Raw genomic sequence first — 22964 nt, 5'->3', positions numbered from 1 at the left:
GTGTTTTTAATACTACTTTTTTATCCTATGTTAACACAATTCTGCACTATCTCTAAGGAATATTGTGGAATAATCTTATTTTCTATGATGTATTATTATTAATATCCTTATCGTTACATAGAATGTTATCAGTACGAAAATTTCGATTGATATAAAATAGGCCTAGGCCTATTGTTGCACCTTGTCACCGTTCCTCCGAGCTAGGCAGCAATCGCCTCTCACCAATGTGCTTGCACGTTGTTTCTGAAGTATACAAAACGGTATTTAACAAGTTTTTATTCATATTTTCGGATAGTAACATGGAGAAACTATACCTGTGTATATATTCATACAGAGGAGACTTTTATGTATAGGCTGACAAACTTATTAATGGGGTAAAACTAAAAATCAAATAATAAATTCGGTATCGACTGGCAATTCCAGCATACTGGAAAATTTAATGTCGATGTTCGTCTCTTCCGTGCCATTTCTCTCTCTCTCTCTCTCTCTCTCTCTCTCTCTCTCTCTCTCATATTCTGCAACTCCATAGCTTCCCTCAACTCACTCGTTTATAATAAAAAAACATAGAAGGTTTATCTGACTCCATTATCCGTTTTCCTTTTCTAGCATTACAGTCATCACTTACATTCTTACTCATCACCCTCCCGTTTTTTTCATCATTATTCAGAGAGAGAGAGAGAGAGAGAGAGAGAGAGAGAGAGAGAGAGAGAGATAAAAAATAAAATAGCTTCATAAAAAGCTATTTACGTTTGCGTTTCGCGTTTGTTCTCATGTCACACTTGGGCAATGTTGGCAGTAAAACCTCCGTCGAAAAATATCATTTGGACCAAATTATGTTTTTACAATTGTTTTTCATTACGTCTCCTGGGAGGAGTTATTCGAGAATGATGACTTAAAACATGAGGCCACTGTAGTTCTCATTTGCATTTTTTTTGGTGTGAAATAGTTTTTCTTTTATAAGTATATGCTGATTTCTTACAAATGAAAGGATACGAACTTGTATAAGTGCACAACTTTGCCATGTTATTATCTACAAACTTGGTTTATAAGCAAATCTGTAAGCATGAATACATGCGCACCTATCATTGTTTGGGCTGTCAAGACAGAGATGAAAGATTAAATAGACCTCTAGTTCAGGACTTGGGAGAGTATAAGGTTTATACTGGAAGTGATGGCTCAGGAAAGATATATTTGGCGTCCGTTCACCGAGGGCTCAGTGTATTTCATGGTTAAAAAGAGATTATGATGTTATTCTTTATACATCTCATACACAAATCTACAAAATGATATATTTAATCGCCCCCTCTCTCCTCACTTATTGTTTTATAAGGTTTCGGAAAAATTTTTGCTGTGCAAAGTGTTGATACAATTTAGTTCTTTGCGATATAAAAGATTGCGTTTTAGCTTTGAAGCACAGCGGACATAGTGATGACGTACTGTTAACTAAGTAATACTGAAGAGAGACTACGCTTTACCTATTTTTCTTCTATTTTTCTCTTTATACTTTCTCCTCTGAAAAAATAAAAACATTTGTGCAACAATTATTTCCATTGTGTTGAAATCTATTTTAAGCAATGGTGACAGGAGCTGTAACAAATATAATATTATACACGTTTAAAGAAGAATAGTTATATTTTACAACCAGTTTCAAGGTACGTTTCCTTTTCAGTGTTGAAAATATTTTTTCGCACTGAAATATAGTTATTTACATTCTACTAAAACAATTTATCTAATTAGAGCATCTATCTAGCTTCAATTTCACCTGGTTACGTTAACTTTCTGAATAATCTAAAGCATCCTGCGATGATGAAGCTGCTGAAGTAGGTTCAGTGGCGTTTCAGCGGCATAGGGTCGGCCTACAGGTAGCACATGAAAAGACCGGTAAAGATGAGGGCTGTTTAAACTGAAGTGGTTTCAGTTTTTATTATTATTTATTTTTATTAGATACTAAGAATGCATCATGTAAAGCTTCGTCAAATCTTTGTCATCTAACCCCAGCTCATTTCCCTCAATTAGTATCAGAGTGATCGTTTATGTATCACTAAAACCGTTTTCCCTTACAAATCAAATTCCAGTTCTATCATTAATTGAACTTGATGGTTTATTCAAAGATGCATTTAGCAATCCAATGTAATTTTACGCTTTGATATAATTGTCTTAACGAGTCCTTATAGTAACACTGATACAAATCTGTATTATTTCTACTTAGTCAAAATTAGACGTGGCCACAAGCGCCAGACGACCTCTGCATAATTGATAAGTCCATATCATTAAATCAACGGCTGAGTGAATACTGACGCTTATATGCAATTTCATCTGCGTCGCAGATTGCATTTGATGTTAATGGAAAGACAAAACAGAAACTCGCCTTCAGATAAAGAAGATCTTTTATCTGTGATGGCTTCAAATGTAAACAAATCTAAAAGTGCACTGGAGTCAATTCGTGGTGTCTGCTGTCATGAACGATACGAAACGTAAACACTTTTGAACCGGAGTGACACCAATTGACTTAGCTACAATTTAAGACGGTGGTGGCTTTAACAGCATACAGAGAGGGGCTCTGTTTTCATCATAATCCTGTAAAATGTGAAACACTTGGTTCATCTTCAACCAAGAGACATTAATGTCTCACCGTATAGGTCCTTCAGAAAGTTGATCATTTATCATGCGTGTTCTTTCATGAATGCTCAAAAGAGCCTTTCATAATTCTATAGAAAACTACTTCTAGTTTGATTACTGTTATTGCATTATGCTAACTGTGTATGTATTTAATAGATAACGTTCGTCCATCTGAGTTTTTTTTTCCTTTTCATCAGGATTTAAGACTGTAACAACCAATCAGTGTTTTACACCTCAAGTTAAGAGCTCCGGGCCATTAGCGAAGAAACGAGATGGCCCTTGATGTCACTCTTAAGTGTCACTCTTAAACGAAGATAGTGTGGCGTGGAAAGCTATAGGGTTACGGGATTAAATTTACATCATACAAAACAAATAGATAAGAAATTGGCTTAACTAATTAAAAACAGAGTTCATCTACAATGCACAAAAGCGTGTAATCTCTCTCTCTCTCTCTCTCTCTCTCTCTCTCTCTCTCTCTCTCTCTTCTCTATTCCCACTATATAGCAAGGTCAGCCACTCTAGTCACCTTTCTCCATTCATCTCTATTCCTTGCATCATCTTCCTCTAGTCCCACACTATCCATCATATCCCTCCAGTGTGCGTATTCTCTTTAGGTTTCTCGAAAGGGCTTATACGATGATTTTGTTACCACAAGTTTTTCTTGAACCCAGTAAAATACTTGGTATACATTTACCACTGGGTGGACTCGGGGATAGTGGTAGTAGGTTGATAGTCTGTCACAGCTTGACCACTGGGACAGGGTGCCGTCTTACTTCTCTCATAGAAGTGAATGGGGTGCTGTATCAGTAAATTATATCAATCCTGAGTAGTGTTTAATATTGGGGCGTGAGAGAGAGAGAGAGAGAGAGAGAGAGAGAGAGAGAGAGCTTTAGTGGATTGAAAAAGTACTACAATTCCAGTTTTCAAAATATCTTTTTGGATATAGGCCTAGTCGCTAGCTCCACGCCCTGCTACATGGTTATCACAGGGTTTATGGGCTCATGACGTCTGACCTCTCATGGAGATCATTCGTAGAAACACTGATCAGACTACTTTGGTATAACGAACAAGTCCCTGCAGTAAGCGATAACATAAATTTATTGTGGTGAGTTAGTTAGCCATTCTAGTAACAGCTCGCTATATTGACTAGCTACCAAGTATACCACAGATCTCTGTATGGCTGATGTTAGCAGTGCATGCCTATCACAATGCGCACCTGGGTGTTTATGTGTAAGGGGATGTAATAAATTTGGGGTACAGTAGCTCGTTTAGACAAAAATACCAACGGCTTTCAGCTTGTTTTTTGAATAAGGGAATAAGTAAAGATGGGATGTTTTGTTAAAGTTTTCATAGTTTATATAGGAAATATTTATTTTAATGTTACTCTTCTTAAAATATTTTATTTTTCCTTCTTTCCTTTCCTTACTGGGCTATTTTCCCTGTTGGGGCCCCTGGGCTTATAGCATTTTGCTTTTCCAGCTAGGGTTGTAGCTTAGCAAATAATAATAATAATAATAATAATAATAATAATAATGGGAAATTCCAAGACTTAGTGGAAGAGTTGCCCAACCTCCATATACACATAAGAATTTGAATTTTTTTTTAGTCGAGGTTGAAAGTTAGATCTTAACTCCCTGTTCAAATCACCGAAGAATTCGTCACTATTTGTTTGGTTGTAAAATGTAAAACTGAACCTGTATTCTCCCCCAATCAGACAAAGGAAGAAGAGATGATTGGTAAGAAATATTTGAAAACCAAAAACAAGAACAAGATAGCTCTTACCTATGGCATCGTATAATGTGGTCAAGAGCATGCACACCATAAAGATGGTGTAGGTGTACTTGTAATGAAGCCGAAACACGAAGCTTTCCACCTTAGGCCTGAGGTCCACCTTTATTTTGACTTTTGATAGAACCTTGAAAACCATCTCTCCGGCTTATGATACTTGACGATATAGGCCTATATGTCTCTCACTCAAATGTGACTGAGATCTGTCTTGTTCCGTAAACCTTGTCGAAAGCCTACTGGCTCTCTGTTGTCCCGTAGTGCACTATAGAAAATTGCGTCGGAATTTTAAAGTAATTCAGCGATGACGTATCAGAGCTTCCATAAGTGAAAATAATCGTTCTAAAAGTTTTCGAAAGATGGGGCCATTGCACAATAAACAGGAAAGCTTTGATGGAGGGCAAACGTCTGCTGCCACTTTCCGTCCTCACGGCGGTTGAGAGACCAACTAGGGCCCTTGTCATTTAAAGTTATCGATATGGCTGAAGATTCTTTATCTAATCATCTGAAAAAAGGGAATTTTAAACTACGAATTGGTATTGGTGTAATCAATTAAAACTTATCTCGGGTGACCGCTCATGACAACTTGTTTATAGAATAAAATGGGTAACAAATTATAACACATAGACCTACAAAAAGTGAAGGTTAGCGCTTTGTTTTTCTTCTTGGTAACGTTATATTTCGAGCAGCAGTTATCGCTTCCTGCAAAAGATTTGCAAAGAAACATTCACAAATATGGGCCAGAAAATAAAAAAAATATAACATGTTTGTAACTCATGTTGTCGAAAAAGATTTATCTTCAAGACATAAAGTCCACCAACTAGTAGTCATCCGCACATTACTAATATTTTTTTTTTTTTTTTTTTTTTTATACAAAAGATCGCTAATGAGTGACCACTGACCACTAACATATATCTTAGATGATGTAGGGTTGACTTTAGATACCAAAGACAGAAACATATGAGATCACTGAATTTTTTCTAGTGGAAACGAACAAAATTCGGTATTTAATTTTATTTATCATAAATTGGTTCATCTTTACGTATGTTTAAATAGAATGTATGTATACCTGCATAGATAATGTACGTATATTTATACCTTTAAGTTAATGGGGAGAGAGAGAGAGAGAGAGAGAGAGAGAGAGAGAGAGAGAGAGAGAGAGAGAGAGAGAGAGAGAGAGAGAGAGAGAGGTGAAATGGAATGGGATGGAGAGGGAGGACATTATCAGTGAACGTCATCTAAATTAGCAAGAGAGCATGAAAAAATTATTATAATAACTCAGAAAGTCTAGACGTAGATATATCATCAACGAGAGTGAGGAAACATTTTAGAATATTTGATGTGATTGAAGATTTCAAGTCCAATAGAATTCTTATGCGTAATGCAGTTCAAGAAAATAGTACGATTATTGGTTTTGAATTTCATGATCGAAAGAACAGAAGACAATTGCGTTGGTTCCTGGAATATGGTAAAAGAGTAAGAAGTAAATGAAGGGACTGAACCATTAATATTTATTAATATGTTGGGAAATTGGGATATTGAAAAACTGTAGAAATAGGAGATTCCAACAAGTTTGTTAAAGCTGTGATAAGAAAATGGTGACTAGGATGATGGTGTAATAATTATATTAGTGTAAATGGCAGAAGAACGAAAGAGTTTAACTTGTATTGAGATTTTTGCCATAGGCCAAGAAATGAAACAATAAGAGAGATTACTTGACCGCCATATGTGGATGAGATCATGGGGAGGGATAGATGGAGATGGTTTGGGCATTCTATTCGCACTCCCCGAGAGAGATTAGTTCACCAAATTTTCAACTGGTCTCCACAAGGCACTAGAGGGTTGGAAGACCCAGGCCTAGATGACTGAGGATTATGAAGCGTGAGGTAGGAGAAGATGAACGGTGAAGTATTTATTAAAAAGCTCAAGATAGAGACGAATAGCGAAATCTAACCGAGGCTCTTTGCGTCAATAGGCGTAGGAGGAGATGATGATGAGATTTGGAGGTAATAACTAAAGACATTTGTAAAATTTGGAAAGAATTGATTAGCCTTCTTTAGATTTCCATAGTGTATAGCTTTGGCCTAATTTCATTGATGTCAGAACAAATATTCCAATAAATAAAAAGTAAATTAAAAAGTTTAAAGTATAGTTATCTGTTGCACTTAACATTTTTATCATAAAATGAGCTTTAACTCTCTGGTAAAAACAGTGAAAGCAATGAGACACTTGAAGTTTTATCCTAAATATTTTTATCTGTGAGAGATAAATAGCCAGTTTCTGTTTCATAAGTCCATTTTATCTCATGATGATATGTAACTGTATTTGGTCCTCTACTGACTTGTCTCCCTCCCTCTCTTCTCTTGCGGTCTGAATACAAACGTTTATTAATGCACGTAACGGTATACAGTATTGTACGCCTTTTGGTAATTGCATCGTTTTCCACATATGGTATTTATGTTTTAGTAACTGCATATAAATGTGTTCAGTTGCACATTCGTTTACATACACAAACACACACGCACACACACACACACACACACACACATATATATATATATATATATATATATATATATATATATATATATATATATATATATATATATATATATATATATATATATATACAGTGTCCTTATGCTTATGCGAGAATATTATGCAACCTATTTCGAACATAGGCTAAATGGAAACACGGGGACGAGAAAGGAAAAGGAAAAAATATTTCTGTTCACACATTATCCAAACATTTCAGTCAAAGATCTTGATGAAGTTAGGTGGACAGCTATACGTTTAATAACGAAAGATGCAATTTAATATTTGTGAATATCGTGGCGGTCTTCAGATACAAAAATAAGTATTTAAGGTTACACTCGTTACTGAGAAATGAAGTGTACTGGTCATAATAATGATGTTAAATGGAATGACCGTATTGTCTGAATTTCCTTGTTGTCCTTTTTTTTTTTTTTCATTACAGAAAATCTTGAAATAAGAAAGGAAAGGAATGACGAAATTATTTTTGCCAAGACAGATTCTAACCTGTCCCCTGCTAGTAATGGGACTGAGGTTCGTGTTACGTATAACAGATTGCATCAAATGTTCTTTTATGGCTTAAAGGTAAATCGCCTATACGAAATAGAACCTTTACAATTGCGTGTATGACCTGCGATTTCACAGATGTTACCTTTTTTTTTTTTTTATTTATGATAAGTATTTGCAATTGGCTGCAAATTAAGTTATTGATTCAGGAAACTAAATTATTACCCTAAAAGTGATAATGTAAGTTTCTAATCATCATTCATAACGTATTGACAATGGAGAAAAAAATGTGGGAAATGTCTGTTTAGAGATTTAAAGACGATAACATTCAATCTTATCATGTGTATATATCAGCAGAACTTATGTCTCCTCTATTAAGCTTAGATTCCACGTACGTGATTTAGATTTATAGATAATAGCTACGTGTTTTTTAGATTACTTTATTACACGTAAAAGCAAATTAATGAACTATTCTCAACTGGAAATTTATACAAAGGGATTTTCAAGTTTTTAACATGGGTTGAACTCAATTCCTTTTTGATTGCTGGATTCGGTTGGATATCGTGATTTTGTATTTTAAACTCTGCAGGTATAAAGGTATAAAGGGTTTTTGGTTTTCAATCTCAATATGGCCGCTCTGCTGGTTATCAAATTTATCATAGATGCCATTCCTCAGATTCTGCTTTCATATTATGAAATTGGTTTGTAAAGTTAAGCTTATAGGCTGCCTCACCGGTTCCCAAAATCAGATGTGATACCGAGACACTGATTTGTGTATAGATTCAACTTTAATACCGTGATATTGGCTTCTCAGTTCTTCTTGACTATCGTGATAGTGGTTATCAACTTTAGATTGGATATTGTAACACCATCGATACACAACAAAACTCACTGACAGAGCACATTGTGATGTATGCAGCTGCAGTGTGCAGCCTCAGAGTTGCATTGAATAATCCAGGATATCCTTTATCTAGGTGTCTGTGCCCTTGTAGTTTGTATGTGTGATGGCGATGGTTTTTTTTTTATCATATTTTATCTCTCTTTTCATTTGGCAATTTTTAGCAATGATAATATCCTTTTGATAACCAAGCCGTTCGAATTACAATAACCTAAAGAGGCTGGAATTATGGTCGAAAAGGTTCTTTTTACTTATTGAACTTTATCGTTCATTTGCACTTAAAATACTTTTGACAGAGACAATAAATATCCTGCCATTAAGAAAAGATTGTTAATAAAAAAAAGGGCGAATGGAAAGAAAGAGAAAAAGAAAACTTAACGAACCTCGCGTTATGACACCCACAAAAATAAGTTACTAAATTAAGAAAATAATACCAGCTTGTCACTCCTACTTGGAAAATCTATGAAAATATGTAGGTTTTAGTTTTACCATTTTTTCTTTCGTGGTTAAACATGGTGCCCGCTGCCTAACATCATTTCCATCCAGTTTTGTTTTGTATTAATGACTGGAGCATATGCACATCTATTAGGGTATCATATTAATCTTACATGTAGCGCTTGAATCCCCTGTGCTGCGTAATAACTCATAAACAGGTTCTTCAAACCTTAAGCCTCACTAATGCGTCTATACTTTGGCTTTTCATAGTATTAGGTGCGATTTTCCTTACTAGAAGTTTCTGGAAATTGCAGTTCTTTAATGAATAGTCAGGTTCATCAAAAGGTATGTAGGACAGATTTCATAGGGAAACCTGTTTGTTGAATCAATTAAACATATCAAATCCTTTATCCCTGTCTTTCACTTGCTGTTGTCGCTGTATTGGAAGACAGTTTTACATTGCACAATGTACCAATTTCATCAAGTCGACATCTTTATATTTGCAATATATAGAACACTTTCAGGTTTTTTATCTCTTGTATAATAAGCACTGCATAATAATATTTTTTTTCGAATTGCTCTTATTTTCTTTGTTGATTTTATTGGGATTGGTTTTATTACTTAGGCGTTATGCTTTTGATCATTTCTGGTCTTGTTGAGTTATATTATAATTAGCCAACAAGTAATTCAAAACATTTGCAAAATTGGTTATTCTACTGACGAATTTGATGTCACATTTAGGTTGGTGTCTACGTCACAACTATAAGTTCAGCTTGATTCCAAGTCAGTGGTATTTATAGTTGCAAAATTTGTCTTGTTTCCTTAGGTTCGTCATTATTACTGTGTGTACCACTTGTTTTGGTTATCTTCAGCAATCCTAATAACAGCAGTGAAATGCTAAGTACTTGTTAAGTTCGCGGATTAGAGAGTGTTTGTCATCGAAGATTTTGCTAGATCTGGTATTGCCATTGAGATCAAATAAATCTATATAAAAATTTTTGGCAGCGGTGGGATTCGAACCCACGCCTCCTGAGAGACTGGAGCCTAAATCCAGCGCCTTAGACCACTCGGCCACGCTACCATGAAAACTTCAAGAGAATGATTGACCATGCGATTATATTCAAGGACATTTTTCTTATTTTCATTTATATTTCTTAATTGAGTTATTGACAAATCTTCTCGACTTTCTAAAGCTTATGAATTATTATGAGTTCAGTATTTAAGATGTTTCTTGATTTGACAAATCATCTTTGGATAACTAACATCAAGAGATGTTAAGGCTATCGAAGTCAATAGAGAATGACGTTGTCAATCTTTTGCTACAAGCAAATGTCATGATGCTTCCTGAATTATTCATCTGTGCAACTATGATGCGAAACTGATGATGTTGCAGAACAACAAAATGGTTAGTTATTACCTTTTATGCACCTCTTTTATGCTTAATCCAGATATGATATTTGATGAACAGTAAAATCGTTTATCAAGGAATGATACGGCATCCGTTTTTTTTTCGTTTTTTTTTTCCAAGTGTCATTGTGAAATGCTTGTAGTAACTACAAAAAATATTGGCAAGTCTTCAAAAAGAGGGGAAACTAAGTATTTAATCATAAATATATTAATTAATGAAAATAGGATTCACTAATAATTTTTTTTTTTTTTTTTTTTTTTTATTAAGGACTATTATAGGCTAGCCTATTGCAGCACATACAACGTTTCGAATGCCTATTGGAATGTCTAGTAATGCTATTGAAATGCAAAAATAATCATGGCATCAAACACCATCCCACTGAACCGGTGACAAATCAAGGGGACTAATATAGAGGAAAGGAAAATATATTATCAGACCTGAGTTTAGACTGATTTATTCAATTTTTTGGGGAGGGGGTTGTGGATGGGCGGAAGTATAAAGGTTTTGGCAAGAAAGTTAGGTCATTAGGGTGACAAGGGAGGTCACTTCATAGTGAAAATTGAAAAAGAATAGGCATTGGATATATGCGTAATAGAAGAGAAAGTGCTATAATTTTTTTTTATTTTCTTTAATGGCTCAAGCATCTAGCTTTAAGATATCAATACCAAGTTATTGTAAACTTTAAGAAAAATAAATTAGACGGTTTGTATCATTAGAGATTTATGTTTGTGACGTTGATAGTGAATTATAACTGGTCATATTGGCTACCACTGGCACATACTGACTACTACTTTTTAAAACGATCAATTGCTCCAACAACGTAGCTGCAACAGTATATTTCCCTTTCTTTGTATTGCAAAGAGAAAAAATAAAGTGCTCTGGTAGTATCTCTTGATGTTGGGATTTGGCTTTGTGCCGGCACGTACTCATGCTCCTAAAGCAATTCGAGATTGGTTACAGACAATAATGTTTATGGTTTCGCTGGCGACTTTTTTTTTCTTCTCAAGGCCATAAGGTTGATAATACAAGCTATAGTTGACATGTCTTGCTCTTTGTGTGATAACGTATGAAACGTCAACCAAATTTTGATTCTCATGTAACTTCATTTTCATCATAATTACATTCACACACACGTATAGCCTATATATATATATATATATATATATATATATATATATATATATATATATATATATATATATATATATATATATATATATATATATATACATGTGTGTGTGTGTATTTAAACAGAGAGAGAGAGAGAGAGAGAGAGAGAGAGAGAGAGAGAGAGAGAGAGAGAGAGAGAGAGAGAGAGAGAGAGAGATCCATAAACGTTCATTTGTTAAAAACTACAGTAAATAGGTGCTGGTTATGTAGATTTTGCTTTTATACAATTAGGATATTTATACTGTTTATTATTGATGAGTTAGTTGTATATTAGCTACAACTAAGAACTAATTACAACGATTGAGTCGCAAATGTTTCCTTTAATGCAGAAGTTTCTTTTGTTTGTTGTTTAACACACCTAGTAGGAAAACAAGTCAGTCCAACTTCCTGCCAGTCTCAAGCCCGATAAATGGGGAGAATTACTAACCGGTCAAGCCAACCGAGTGTGAAAACTGGCTAAAACTAAATAATGAATCTCGAGTCAATAAAAGATTCCAATAGTGATAAGGCGTGATCCGTAAGAAAGGTGATGTAGTATCCCTGACAGTAGTGAGAAATATGCAAAGGGTACCACAGAAGTTACGACTCCTGCTAAAAAAGATAGTGACGAGGAGACTGGCAAAAGAAAGAGGAGATAGGAATTGGAAATTGAAATGTTGATAGCCTCACAGGAAATGAAAGAGTTATTTGATGTTATGCAGAGAAGGAATATTATGATTGTGTATCTATCTATCCAGGTGCCATGTCCTCGACATGGGTTGTCAATTGCCTCCACTTGGTCCTGTCTCTAGCTTTCCATATAAATTCTCCAGCTGTTACATTCTCATTTACATCCTCCAGTAAGCTAACCGAAATTTTTTTACTTTGCTAGCCTCTTGTTCTTCTACCCTCTATCTGGATGCCTGAAAACTTTAAATCAATCAATCAATCAATCCCCTCTATCTTTCCCGTAAAGCACAAAACTTCGATCTTTTCTCTTATTACATGTCCCAGAAATTCTATCTGCCTCCTTGTCACTTTTAGAAGTGATCTCTCCTGATTCATTCTTCTCAGTACTTCCTCTTTTGTTACTCTCTCAGTCCATGGGATCTTCAACATTATTTTGTAAAACCACAATTCAGCTGCATTTATTTAATTTTTCAACTTCTTGTTTAATGTCCATATTCTCTGAGCCATAAGTAAGTGTGAACCATACATAGGTTTTCATGCTTTAACTCTTGTCTGAATCTCTATCCTGTTGTTTGTCAATAGGGTTTTCAGATTGTTGAAGGCATTTTTTGCTCTGTGTTCTTTTTTATATATATTTCTTTGATCCATCTTGCATCATATGTTATCATACTACCTAGATATATAAAGGCATATGTTTGTGTTATTGTTGCTCCGTCCATTATGATGTTGCTATTTGGAGGTTCCAGTTTTTTATACTACTACCACTTCTGTTTTCTTGTGATGGTTTTTAGTCCCATGGTCTCACTCTTGTTTTTTATCATGCCAAGAAGTGTTTGTAGTTTCTCTTCTGAATCAGCTGTTATCATAGTATCATCTTCAAATCTTATATTATTAATATTTTCTTTTCCAACTCCTATTCCTTCCATTCCTGATATACTTTTCGTTAAGATTTCTCCATATATAGATAAGAGGGCTGGTGACATTAGACAGCCTTGTCTTATTTCTATCCATGGTGTTGAATTATTCTTGATGTTACCTGTAGCTTCCTGACTCCAATAAAGGTTGGTAATTAACCGAATGTCCTTGCCATCAATATTTAAGCTCTTTAAAATTTTTAAAAGTTGGGAGTGTCTGCTTTTATCAAATGCCTTTTCATTGTCTATAAAGCACATAGAAATATCTTTATGTACCTCTATTGCCCTCTCTGTTAACATGTGCATGTTACATATTACATTTCAGGTAATATTACATTTTAGGTACCTTTCCCTTCTGTAAATCCATATTGTTCTTCTGCAGCTTTTGGTTTTATTCAACTTTATTCTATTTAATATTACTCTTAATATTATTTTTTTTTATTATGCCCATTGAGCTGATGGTCTTGTGTAAACTGCCCTCTGCGGCATTGTGTTTCTTAGGGATAGCAATGAAGATGGATCTGTACATGTCTTTTGGAATGTATCCTGTGTTAAATATTTTGTTAGCCAATTCTACAATTTTTCTTAGCCCAAAATTCCCACTTGCCAGCAGCATTTCTATTGTTTTATGTCCAGGGCTTTTGCCTTTCTTTAACTTTTTCAGTACACCTAATATTTCCTCTTCCAGTAATTCTTGACCAGTCTTTGGCACATGTAATCTAGGTCTATCACCCCTATCATACTCAAAAAGATCCTTCACATATTCTTCCCAACGTTTGAGGACATTCTGTATCTCCACCACCAATGCCCCCTCTTTATTCTTAATCACATTTTTCTTTTTTCTCTCTCTTTCTTCCAATCCCTACTCCTTTATTCTTGTGCATACTCTCATAATTATGATTTCTTTCTAATTCCTCTACTTCTTCACACTGTTCACTGTATACAGGAGACTAAATGGAAGGGGGAAAGTGCAAGAAATCCTGGGGAATGATATACAGTAAAGTTTGTTATACAGGGAAAGATATAAGAAGGAAAGGGGTAGGAATGATTAACCATCTAGATATGCAGGAAAACGTCTTAGAGGGCAAGCATATCAATGAAAGACTCATGGGTCTAAAGTTTGTGAAAAATACGATAACATGGCACATCATCTCGGCATATGCCCCTCAACAGGGATGTTATGAAGAGGAGAAGGGGGAAATCAGTGGGAAATTAAAAAGAAAATATATATATATAGAAATGTTCCTAGAAGTGAACTGTTTAAGTTTTCTGGGGGTCATGAATGCCCATGTAGATGACAGTTCTGATAGCTTTCAAGGAATACATCGAGGAAGAGGTTTTAGAAGAAGAAACCAGAAGGTGACAGATAATTGGTATTTGCAGAATCTATGAATCTGGTAGTCTTGAATACACAGTTTGAGAAGAAGCGAAGTCAACTGGCAATATATAAAAGTGGACAAAACGAGGCTTGGATTGACTATGCGTTGGTCAAAAAGGAAGACAAGAAAATGATTATGGATTGTTATACTATTCCTAATGAATCCGTTTCAGCTCAACATAATCTGGTAGTTGCAGATTTTAGGCTGAAAGCAATAAAGGAAAAGAAAAGCCCAAGCTAGGAATAGGAGGTTCAAAACTTGGAAGTTGAAGAGAGAGAGAGAGAGAGAGAGAGAGAGAGAGAGAGAGAGAGAGAGAGAGAGAGAGAGAGAGTGTGTGTGTTCAGAATTAAAGTGTAAAGAGTCAGAGAAGAGAGATACCACAATGGAATGTCAGAATCATCTGAAGAGATATGTTATAAAAGAGAGGCACCAGCATTAACAGAGGTGTGGGAGAGAACAAGTGGTAAACAACAACAGGAAAAATAAAAATGATGGTGGAATCAAGAGATTCAAACAGGTGTGAAGGAAAAGAGTATATATAGCCAGAAGAAGGTGGGAAGAAAATAACAGTATTCAAACAAGAGATGAATATAGACCAATAAAGGGGGAAAGAAAGAAAGTGGTAGCAATTGCAAAGGGGAAAACATGGAGAGAATGATATGAGATGATGATAACACTGGAGGGAGAAATGATAATCTACAGGATTGCATAGACAAGATGAAAAGATAGGTAGGATGTAGGAGACAGGAATTATCAAAGAGGAAATAGAAATATCTCAATTAAGGAAGAGGAAGTGAAAAGGAGATGGAAAAACTATTTTTCACAATTATTAAACACTAAAAATGAGCGAGAAGAACTGCAAATGTTCTGCCATTAGAAAGACCAATATCAAACAAGAGAGACTGAAGCCGAGAATGCCATGATGAAAGAAAAGTAAATAAAGCTGAAGAAAAGATAGAAGTAACAATATAAATGATTTAAATGATTAAAGCCTTGGAAAGTCTAGGCAAAGGGTGGGTGCATGCACTGTTGGTAAAGATCTGGGATGAAGAATAAATGCCAAGGGATTGGAAAGATGGTTAAACTCTATAAACAAAAAGGAGACTTGTTAACTGTGAGGACTACAGAGGAATAAAGCTTTAGATCTTGTATTCAAGATACTATAAAGATTAGTAGAGGGAAGCTGAAAGAGTTCATAGATATTCATAAGCAGCAGTTTGCATTTATGACAAGAAAGGGCACAGTGGATGGTATTTTTATAGTAAGGCAAGAACAAGAGAAGTATTTAGAAGGAAACAGGAAAGTTACATGGGTTTTGTGGATGTTGAAATGTGAATGACACGGTACCAAGAAGGTTATTCTATTGGTGTTTGACAAACAGACGAGTACTGGAGAAACTGGCAGGGTTAGTGAAGATGATGCATGGGGGTAGATGGAGCTAGAACCACTGCACAAACAAAATATGGGGAGACAGGCATTCCTTCAGGAGGATGGCCTCTGTCAAGGATCAACTCTTAGTTTATTTTTGTTCCTCGTCATAATTGAAAACTTGACATCTTAATTAAGGAACAACGAAGAATTGTGGGAACTGGTGTTTGCAGAGGATTTAGTCACTGTAGCAAACACAGAAGAAAAATTACAAGGAAGGTTTTTAGCATGGAAAGGAGCCATAGACAGGAAGTGATTGAAGGTGAACATTGGAAAGGAAAAGTTAACTCATTAGTTGTAGAGAAGGACATGAAGAAGTAAACATACGAGTGGAAGATGATACAGGGTTAAAATAGAATAATGCGTTCAATAACGGAAAAGAGGTACTGAGAAAGCAGTGAAGCAGAGAGTGAAAGAAGCATGGAGAAAATGGAGAAGAAAATACCAATAAGACTCAAAACGAGGCACGATAAGACAGTTATTAGGCCCATGAAATTATACAGGGTAGAAAATGGGCACTTCAGAGGAAAGAGGAGGACCTTTTTGAAAGAACGAAGATGATGGTGAGATGGATTTGCTGGAATATTACTTCTGAAAAGGGGGGAATGTCAAGTTATTAGAAGAATGTAGATCTTGGTGGAACCAATCAAGATAGCTAAGAACATCCCAGTGACAGGAGGCGTGGGATTCGTCAGCGGATCAGATGGGTGGTTGTGGTGAGGAGAGATATATGGGTGAAATGGGACTGGTGGATGATGATGCAATAAAAAGAAATAATTAAGATAGAAAAAGTTGACTTGAGCGGCCGACCTTCCTAACAGGAAAGATTACAATACTTTTTCATCCGTTAAATATCAACTTCTGATATTCTGATAAAAGATCCTAAATCTGAATATCCTTTTCCAAAAATATTCTTCCATATTCACTGTTTCCTTTTCGTATCAATACTGTTCTTCTCATTTGATTGTATGGATATATCAAATTCATTTTGATTAAGAAGAGGTTTTCCTTGAATAACCAATAGATTTTGTAATCGGTTTATGTTACTTTTATTTATTATTATATCTGAGATTTTTATGACTTCCCCTTACTTGCAATAAACACATAGTTCAAGTTCATCATCTGTTTTCAGACAAAGATACTCAAAAGGTCCTGAGTCGTGCATTTGATCTTCTAAATCGATAAATGAAAATAATAGATCAACGCAGAAGTAGAAGTACATAATTCCATAAAGGAAAGCAACATGTATTTTACAAAGTAACCCAAAGGGAGCTGAGAGTTATTATTACTAGCCAAGATACAATCCTGGTTGGAAAAGCAGAATGCTACAAGCACAAGGACTCCAACCAGGAAAGTATAAAATTCAAAGATATGAAGACGGCAGTTTATTCTTCTCCATTAGAATTTACAACTTAAATGCTAAGAAACGATTAATACATTTTGTTTTTCAATATCAAACATAAGTCACGACATTTTCAAGACAGCAGTTTCCTCTTTCTAACGTCATCCGCTCGAAGAGTTGCAGTCGTGTGGAAAAGGTCTTGGGCAAAATCGTGAATGAAATCGCTGAAAACTGTTTTGTCCATGTTTCTTGCCAGCTGAATCAACAGTAGCCACTCGCTCAGGGTTGAATGTTGACCGAGAATAATGAATAAGTCCCCTCTCCTCGTTTCTTTTACGTACGACTGCAAGGAAAGGGACAAATAGCCTTATTATCAATCATACAGGAATAATGTCTTATGATACGTGGAATCTATTCTTAACTAAAATCCCAAATATGTAGAATGTAATAATTTATTGGATTTCAGGTATAAAGATCGTAATTATATATTGAATCTAGATCAATTAAATTCTGGTTATGAACATTATGATAATAATAATAATAATAATAATAATAATAATAATAATAATAATAATAATAATAATAATAATAATAATGATAATAATAATAATAATAATAATAATATTATTATTATTATTATTATTATTATTATTATTATTATTATTATTATTATTATTATTATTAAATTGACACTATTACATATTCATATAGAACATACCCCCCAACAAATTAAATTTATAATAATTTTCACATAACATCTCTATATGGAAAAACGGACCAAGACTAAGAGGAGTAGGTTAAGATGCATACTCTAATAAATCTGGAAACAGAAGTGAACATATCAATGAAATTATATTTGCATAGCCTACACAAGAAGTAGATAAAAATAATTAGGACGATAGTCCACAACATTGCAGCTTGAAATCATACTCAACATTTCTAATTCCTCCCGAGATATCGTTTAAAAATTAGTGAAGTAGGGAATAAAAGACTTCTGACAATGAGAAGTGTGATATCATGCATCTTGAAAGAATATCGATTCTGATGCTGTGAAAAACAGGTAGAATGCACTCATTTCGGTGGTGGCGCGAGTCGTTTATTGATATACTTCATAAGTAACTCGCAAGAGATTGCTTGACTATTTGTTTGTATATTTGCCAACTTTGAACTTGTTTGGAGTTTGTCCATAGTCCGTTTTGTGTAGGATATAATTGGTTAGATTAAAAAGTACATCAAATGTACAAACACATTCCTCCTATCACCATACTCTGGCAGAAAGTCTAGTCGAAATATTTTTTTATAAAGAATTATTAACTTACTCATTTTGGCAATCAGAACTTACATATTCATTTAAACAGAAACTGTATTCCATAGGTTCTACTCACCAGAAAAAAAAATCCATTAGAAAATAAAAACAAAATGTACATAAGTCAGAGAAAGTATCATATAATAGATGGGAAACCCACCTGTATTTTTACCAGAGAATCTGTCTTGATTAGTTTGTATCTTTACCATGTCCCTCGAACAAAAGGCTAGTTTGATGAGGTGTTTCTCGAGGGAACAAGTATCCTAGTAACTACAATATCCAAAGAGTGAATTCCAAGTTTGTCCATAACAGATTAATTATTTCTCTTAGTTTGGATTTCAAATTACCAATATAATCTTCTTCAGAAAATCTTAAGTTATTTGCAACACAGTTCCTCTCATAAAATTTTATTGCTCCACTGAAACTAGTTTAAGTACTAATTCTTGATTTTGATCCATTTTCCGTGACATAGCCTTCTACACGAGTAACCAAACTAAGGGTTATGATTTTTGTGGATTTCTATAGTTTTCTGTTGTATGGAGTGAGCAAAATATTTTGGTACAGACTAGTTCAATAGCTTGAGGGAATATGGTCAACTTTAACATCAGTTGTCTTTATAGCAATCCAGTTTCATTCAAACTCATCACAATAGACACAGGAATTTAATCAAAGTTTTTTTTTATTGTATTGAAAACACTGATTTTTTCTTAATTGGCAATTGCTATGTAAGTGTTCATAACTGTCAATAAGCCGAATGACTTTACCCTCAACTACAGTATAGTAGGAAAATCTGGAAATACTTATAGACTCCTTCGTCAGCTGGAGACGTCAGAGTATTGACAGAAAGCTTAAGCAGACCTGCCACTCTGGTCAGTAACGTATGAGGCTATCTAATCCCCATATTGACATATGAATTTGGGGAAGATAACAAAAGATGTCTAGTGGCCAAGGGACTTTGCTTAACACTTTTCTTTTAAACGGTCGTAAATAGAGTGATCACACTATTATTATTATTATTATTATTATTATTATTATTATTATTATTATTATTATTATTATTATTATTACTAGCCAAGTTACAACCCTAGTTGGAAAAGCAAGATGCTATAAGCCAAAGTGCTCCAATAGGGAAAAATAACCCAGTGAGGAAAGGAAATAAGGAAATAAATAAATGATGAGAATAAATTAACAATAAATCATTCTAAAAACAGTGACAACTTCAAAACAGATATGTCCTATATAAACTATTAACAACGTCAAAAACAGATATGTCGTATATAAACTATAAAAAGACTCATGTCACCCTGGTCAACATAAAAACATTTCCTCCAACTTTGAACTTTCGAAGTTCTACTGATTCAACTACCTGGAATAAAACTTCTAGAATACTGTGTAGTATTGAGCCTCATGATGGAGAAGGCCTGGCTATTAGAATTAACTGCCTGCCTAGTATTACGAACAGGATAGAATTGTCCAAGGAGATCTGAATGTAAAGGATGGTCAGAGTTATGTAAAATCTTATGCAACATGCATAATGAACTAATTGAACGACGGTGCCAAAGATTAATATCTAAATCAGGAATTAGAAATTTAATAGACTGTAAGTTTCTGTCCAACAAATTAAGATGAGAATCGGCAGCTGAACACCAGACAGGAGAACAATACTCAAAATAATGTAATATGAAAGAATTAAAACACTTCTTCAGAATAGATTGATCACCGAAAATCTTGTAATGGTTGTAATTAACTAATGACTGCCACCTTTACAATATATGTTACAATATTTCAGAAATTCTAATCAATAGTTAACACCCATGCTTTAAGAATGACTTATACTGTGGTGGTAAATAAACATCAGGCTAGTGTGAAGAATTCCTTCTACTTAATTCCAGAGACAAATGTCTCAACTATCAGTAGAGGTCCGAGTTCGAAGCATGACACTGAAAGTTGAGAAAGTTTTCCTTAAGGCCTGGTATGTTTGAGAGCAAAAATTTTCCTTTTTCAATACTTAAATTTGCGGCAGAAATTGTTTTTAGAAAGAGTAAGTGCATGAAAACAATACAACCAAGCATGACGGAGGTATCACACGTAGAATCGACTGAGAAAAGACGCATCAATTTAATGGCATTGATGTTTGTACATAAAATAAATTTCACTGTGCAAAGAAGTTTAAACACCGTAAAAATTATCTTTAAATCATCGATCAGTAGACCGTCCAACTTGTTGGAGTCAGTATGCAATGAAATGCAACGGAAAAAACTCTCCCGAACAGGGAAAACGGTAAAAATGGAACAGATTGAATCAAATGAAGCTATTTAATCAGCCTTCCCTACAAACCTTCAGAAACGGAAGTATTAAGGTAAGAGGAAGAGTATTTGAGTGCACCCTTCAGAATAGGAACCTAAACCAAAGAGAATTCGTAATTTAAAAAATGGTTGTATAGTCACCTCTTGACTGAAGGCAAAATATATGTAATATTAATTATTTCAAATAGGGGCATAGATAGTCCCATCAATATGTGAAATATACTGATAGACATATCACGTAATCTTAAGAAAAAGGTGGACATCATCAATGCTGAGATCAGGATTTTGAGAAGCAACTTTCCTCGACCTACTTATAATCATATTGTGAGTTTTGTTAGGATTCAACTTCATGCCACATAATTTCCACCGTGTTGCAATGATTTGACCTAGAAAGCTAAATCTCTTGATGACACAGGTATGATTTATTCAATGAAATGGAGGAAGATAAATATAGATTGGATATGTCAATGTTTCTTTTCTTATGAGAATGAAATTTTTGGCTCTACAAAAGAGCTAGTTTTTGTGTAATCACTAGCAGTTGAATTGCCTGGTGAGAAGAGAACAAAGAGGGACTGTTATAATCCCAATATATTGGAAGAGAGGAGAAAACCAAGACTTTCAGTAATATTCTAAATATTCTTTGCTTAAGAAGACAGATGATGTTATTCTATTATATTTCATCTTTGAACAGGAGTCCTTAATTATTTGAAGTTTAGTTTTTCATTAATTTCTATGCAGCTCTGACGACAGTAGAGACCCAGGGTAGAACAAAATTTCAATTCGACTTATTATGTACTATCTTTGGTTTGAATAGACATGGCAAGCATCGTCAATCTTTAATATGAAACGATATATATATATATATATATATATATATATATATATATATATATATATATATATATATATATATATATATATATAAACAAAAACAAATGCAGCTGTTTCTAGTCCACTGCAGGACAAAGGTCTCAGACATGCCCTTATTTATGTCGGGAATTTGGTCAGTTTTCATCAACACGCTGGCCACTGCGGATTAGTGATGGCGAAAGACTTAGGTTGATCGCTTACAGCAAACCAACCTAGTATATGGGGCCCTGACTAACGCAGCTTTGCTGCTGATCATGGCGATATGCAAACCCATTTACCACGTTAAGGTATTTCCACCCAAAAAGGGATATATATATATATATATATATATATATATATATATATATATATATATATATATATATATATATATATATGTATGTATGTATGTATATATATATAATATGGAAATGTTAGCTGTTTTATCACATCGTTCTGAAATGAGTATAGGATGTTCATTTACTACGGAGAAATACAAAATTATTATCATACCACAACGACCAGTTCTGAGAATGTTTGATAATTTAGTGTGGCATACACTAGAAGTTGCTATTCAGAAGATCTAAGTTTCTGGGTTAGAATGTATTAGGACTCATGGCCGGAAGAGAGTTACTTAAATACCATGCATAGTAACAAGATTTGTGATATAAAAAATGCAGGTCTATACCTCCTTAAAATACGATTTAAGGAGTAGGGAGGAGAGAGTGTTAAAGAGTTTTCTAGAGTTACTCTTTCTATTGTCTTCTATAATGAGACTGAATATTGCAGAAGATGCTTACCTTTAAAAGGAAATTCCTGAACGGAGGAAGAACGATGGTGAGGAGGCGGCCAATGAACCAGATGCTCGTGACTGCGGTCAAGATGATTAACCAGACCCAGAGGAAAACATAGATCTGCAAATGTAAAATATTTTGTTGATAAGAAATTATGACATACACTAACTAGACTTACAAGGCACAATAGGTAACTTGTAATCTACAATGCAAGAAAATTTCATGAGAAAATTTATATTCTATTTCCTACATCAAAGTACAACCCTTCAAAGGATTTAGTTGAAAAATGCATTTATACATAGAGTGTTCTTATATAATAATGACGAGGCTTAATCTGGTCTCTCAAAACCAGATTCTAAATGCCATCAATATTCAATATTATTGAAATTATCTGTATTACAATGAATACTTAAATATTCACATATATAGAGAGATTGAAATGACTTAGGTATGTTATATAGACGTGATAAAGTAAAGAAGGATCTGGATGAGAAGGTTTTATTGGAAGAAGATGCTTTCGACAGAAATGGTTGGAGAAAACACTTTAGGGCAACTGACCCCTTGCTTTAGGGATAGAGCGGAATGAATGAATGACGAAATTTTTATATTCAATAACAACACTT

At 34.4% G+C, this 22964-nt stretch overlaps 2 protein-coding genes and 1 non-coding gene across 4 annotated transcripts in view; 1 reads left to right on the top strand and 2 right to left on the bottom strand.

Annotated features, from left to right (window-relative positions):
* LOC137645500 (uncharacterized) overlaps nucleotides 1–22964 on the top strand; it is a 202643-nt gene that overhangs the window by 391 nt on the left and 179288 nt on the right. The window lies entirely within an intron of this gene.
* TRNAL-UAG (transfer RNA leucine (anticodon UAG)) lies at nucleotides 9776–9857 on the bottom strand. The gene has a single exon. It is a non-coding gene; the product is annotated as a tRNA-Leu (tRNA).
* LOC137646027 (innexin inx2-like) overlaps nucleotides 16762–22964 on the bottom strand; it is an 18037-nt gene continuing 11834 nt past the window's right edge. The window contains exons 6-7 of one of the 2 annotated variants that reach the window (XM_068379159.1): nucleotides 22348–22461; nucleotides 16762–17429 (exon numbers count right to left, since the gene is read on the bottom strand). In XM_068379159.1, coding sequence (XP_068235260.1) covers nucleotides 17220–17429; nucleotides 22348–22461 — 324 coding nt within the window. In that variant the 3' untranslated portion in view covers nucleotides 16762–17219. The remainder of the gene's footprint in view (nucleotides 17430–22347; nucleotides 22462–22964) is intronic. The other variant, XM_068379158.1, reaches the window with a different exon arrangement.

Source organism: Palaemon carinicauda, chromosome 8 (genome assembly GCF_036898095.1).
Source record: "Palaemon carinicauda isolate YSFRI2023 chromosome 8, ASM3689809v2, whole genome shotgun sequence".
NCBI lineage: Eukaryota > Metazoa > Arthropoda > Malacostraca > Decapoda > Palaemonidae > Palaemon > Palaemon carinicauda.
This window is presented reverse-complemented; position numbering and strand designations above follow the sequence as displayed.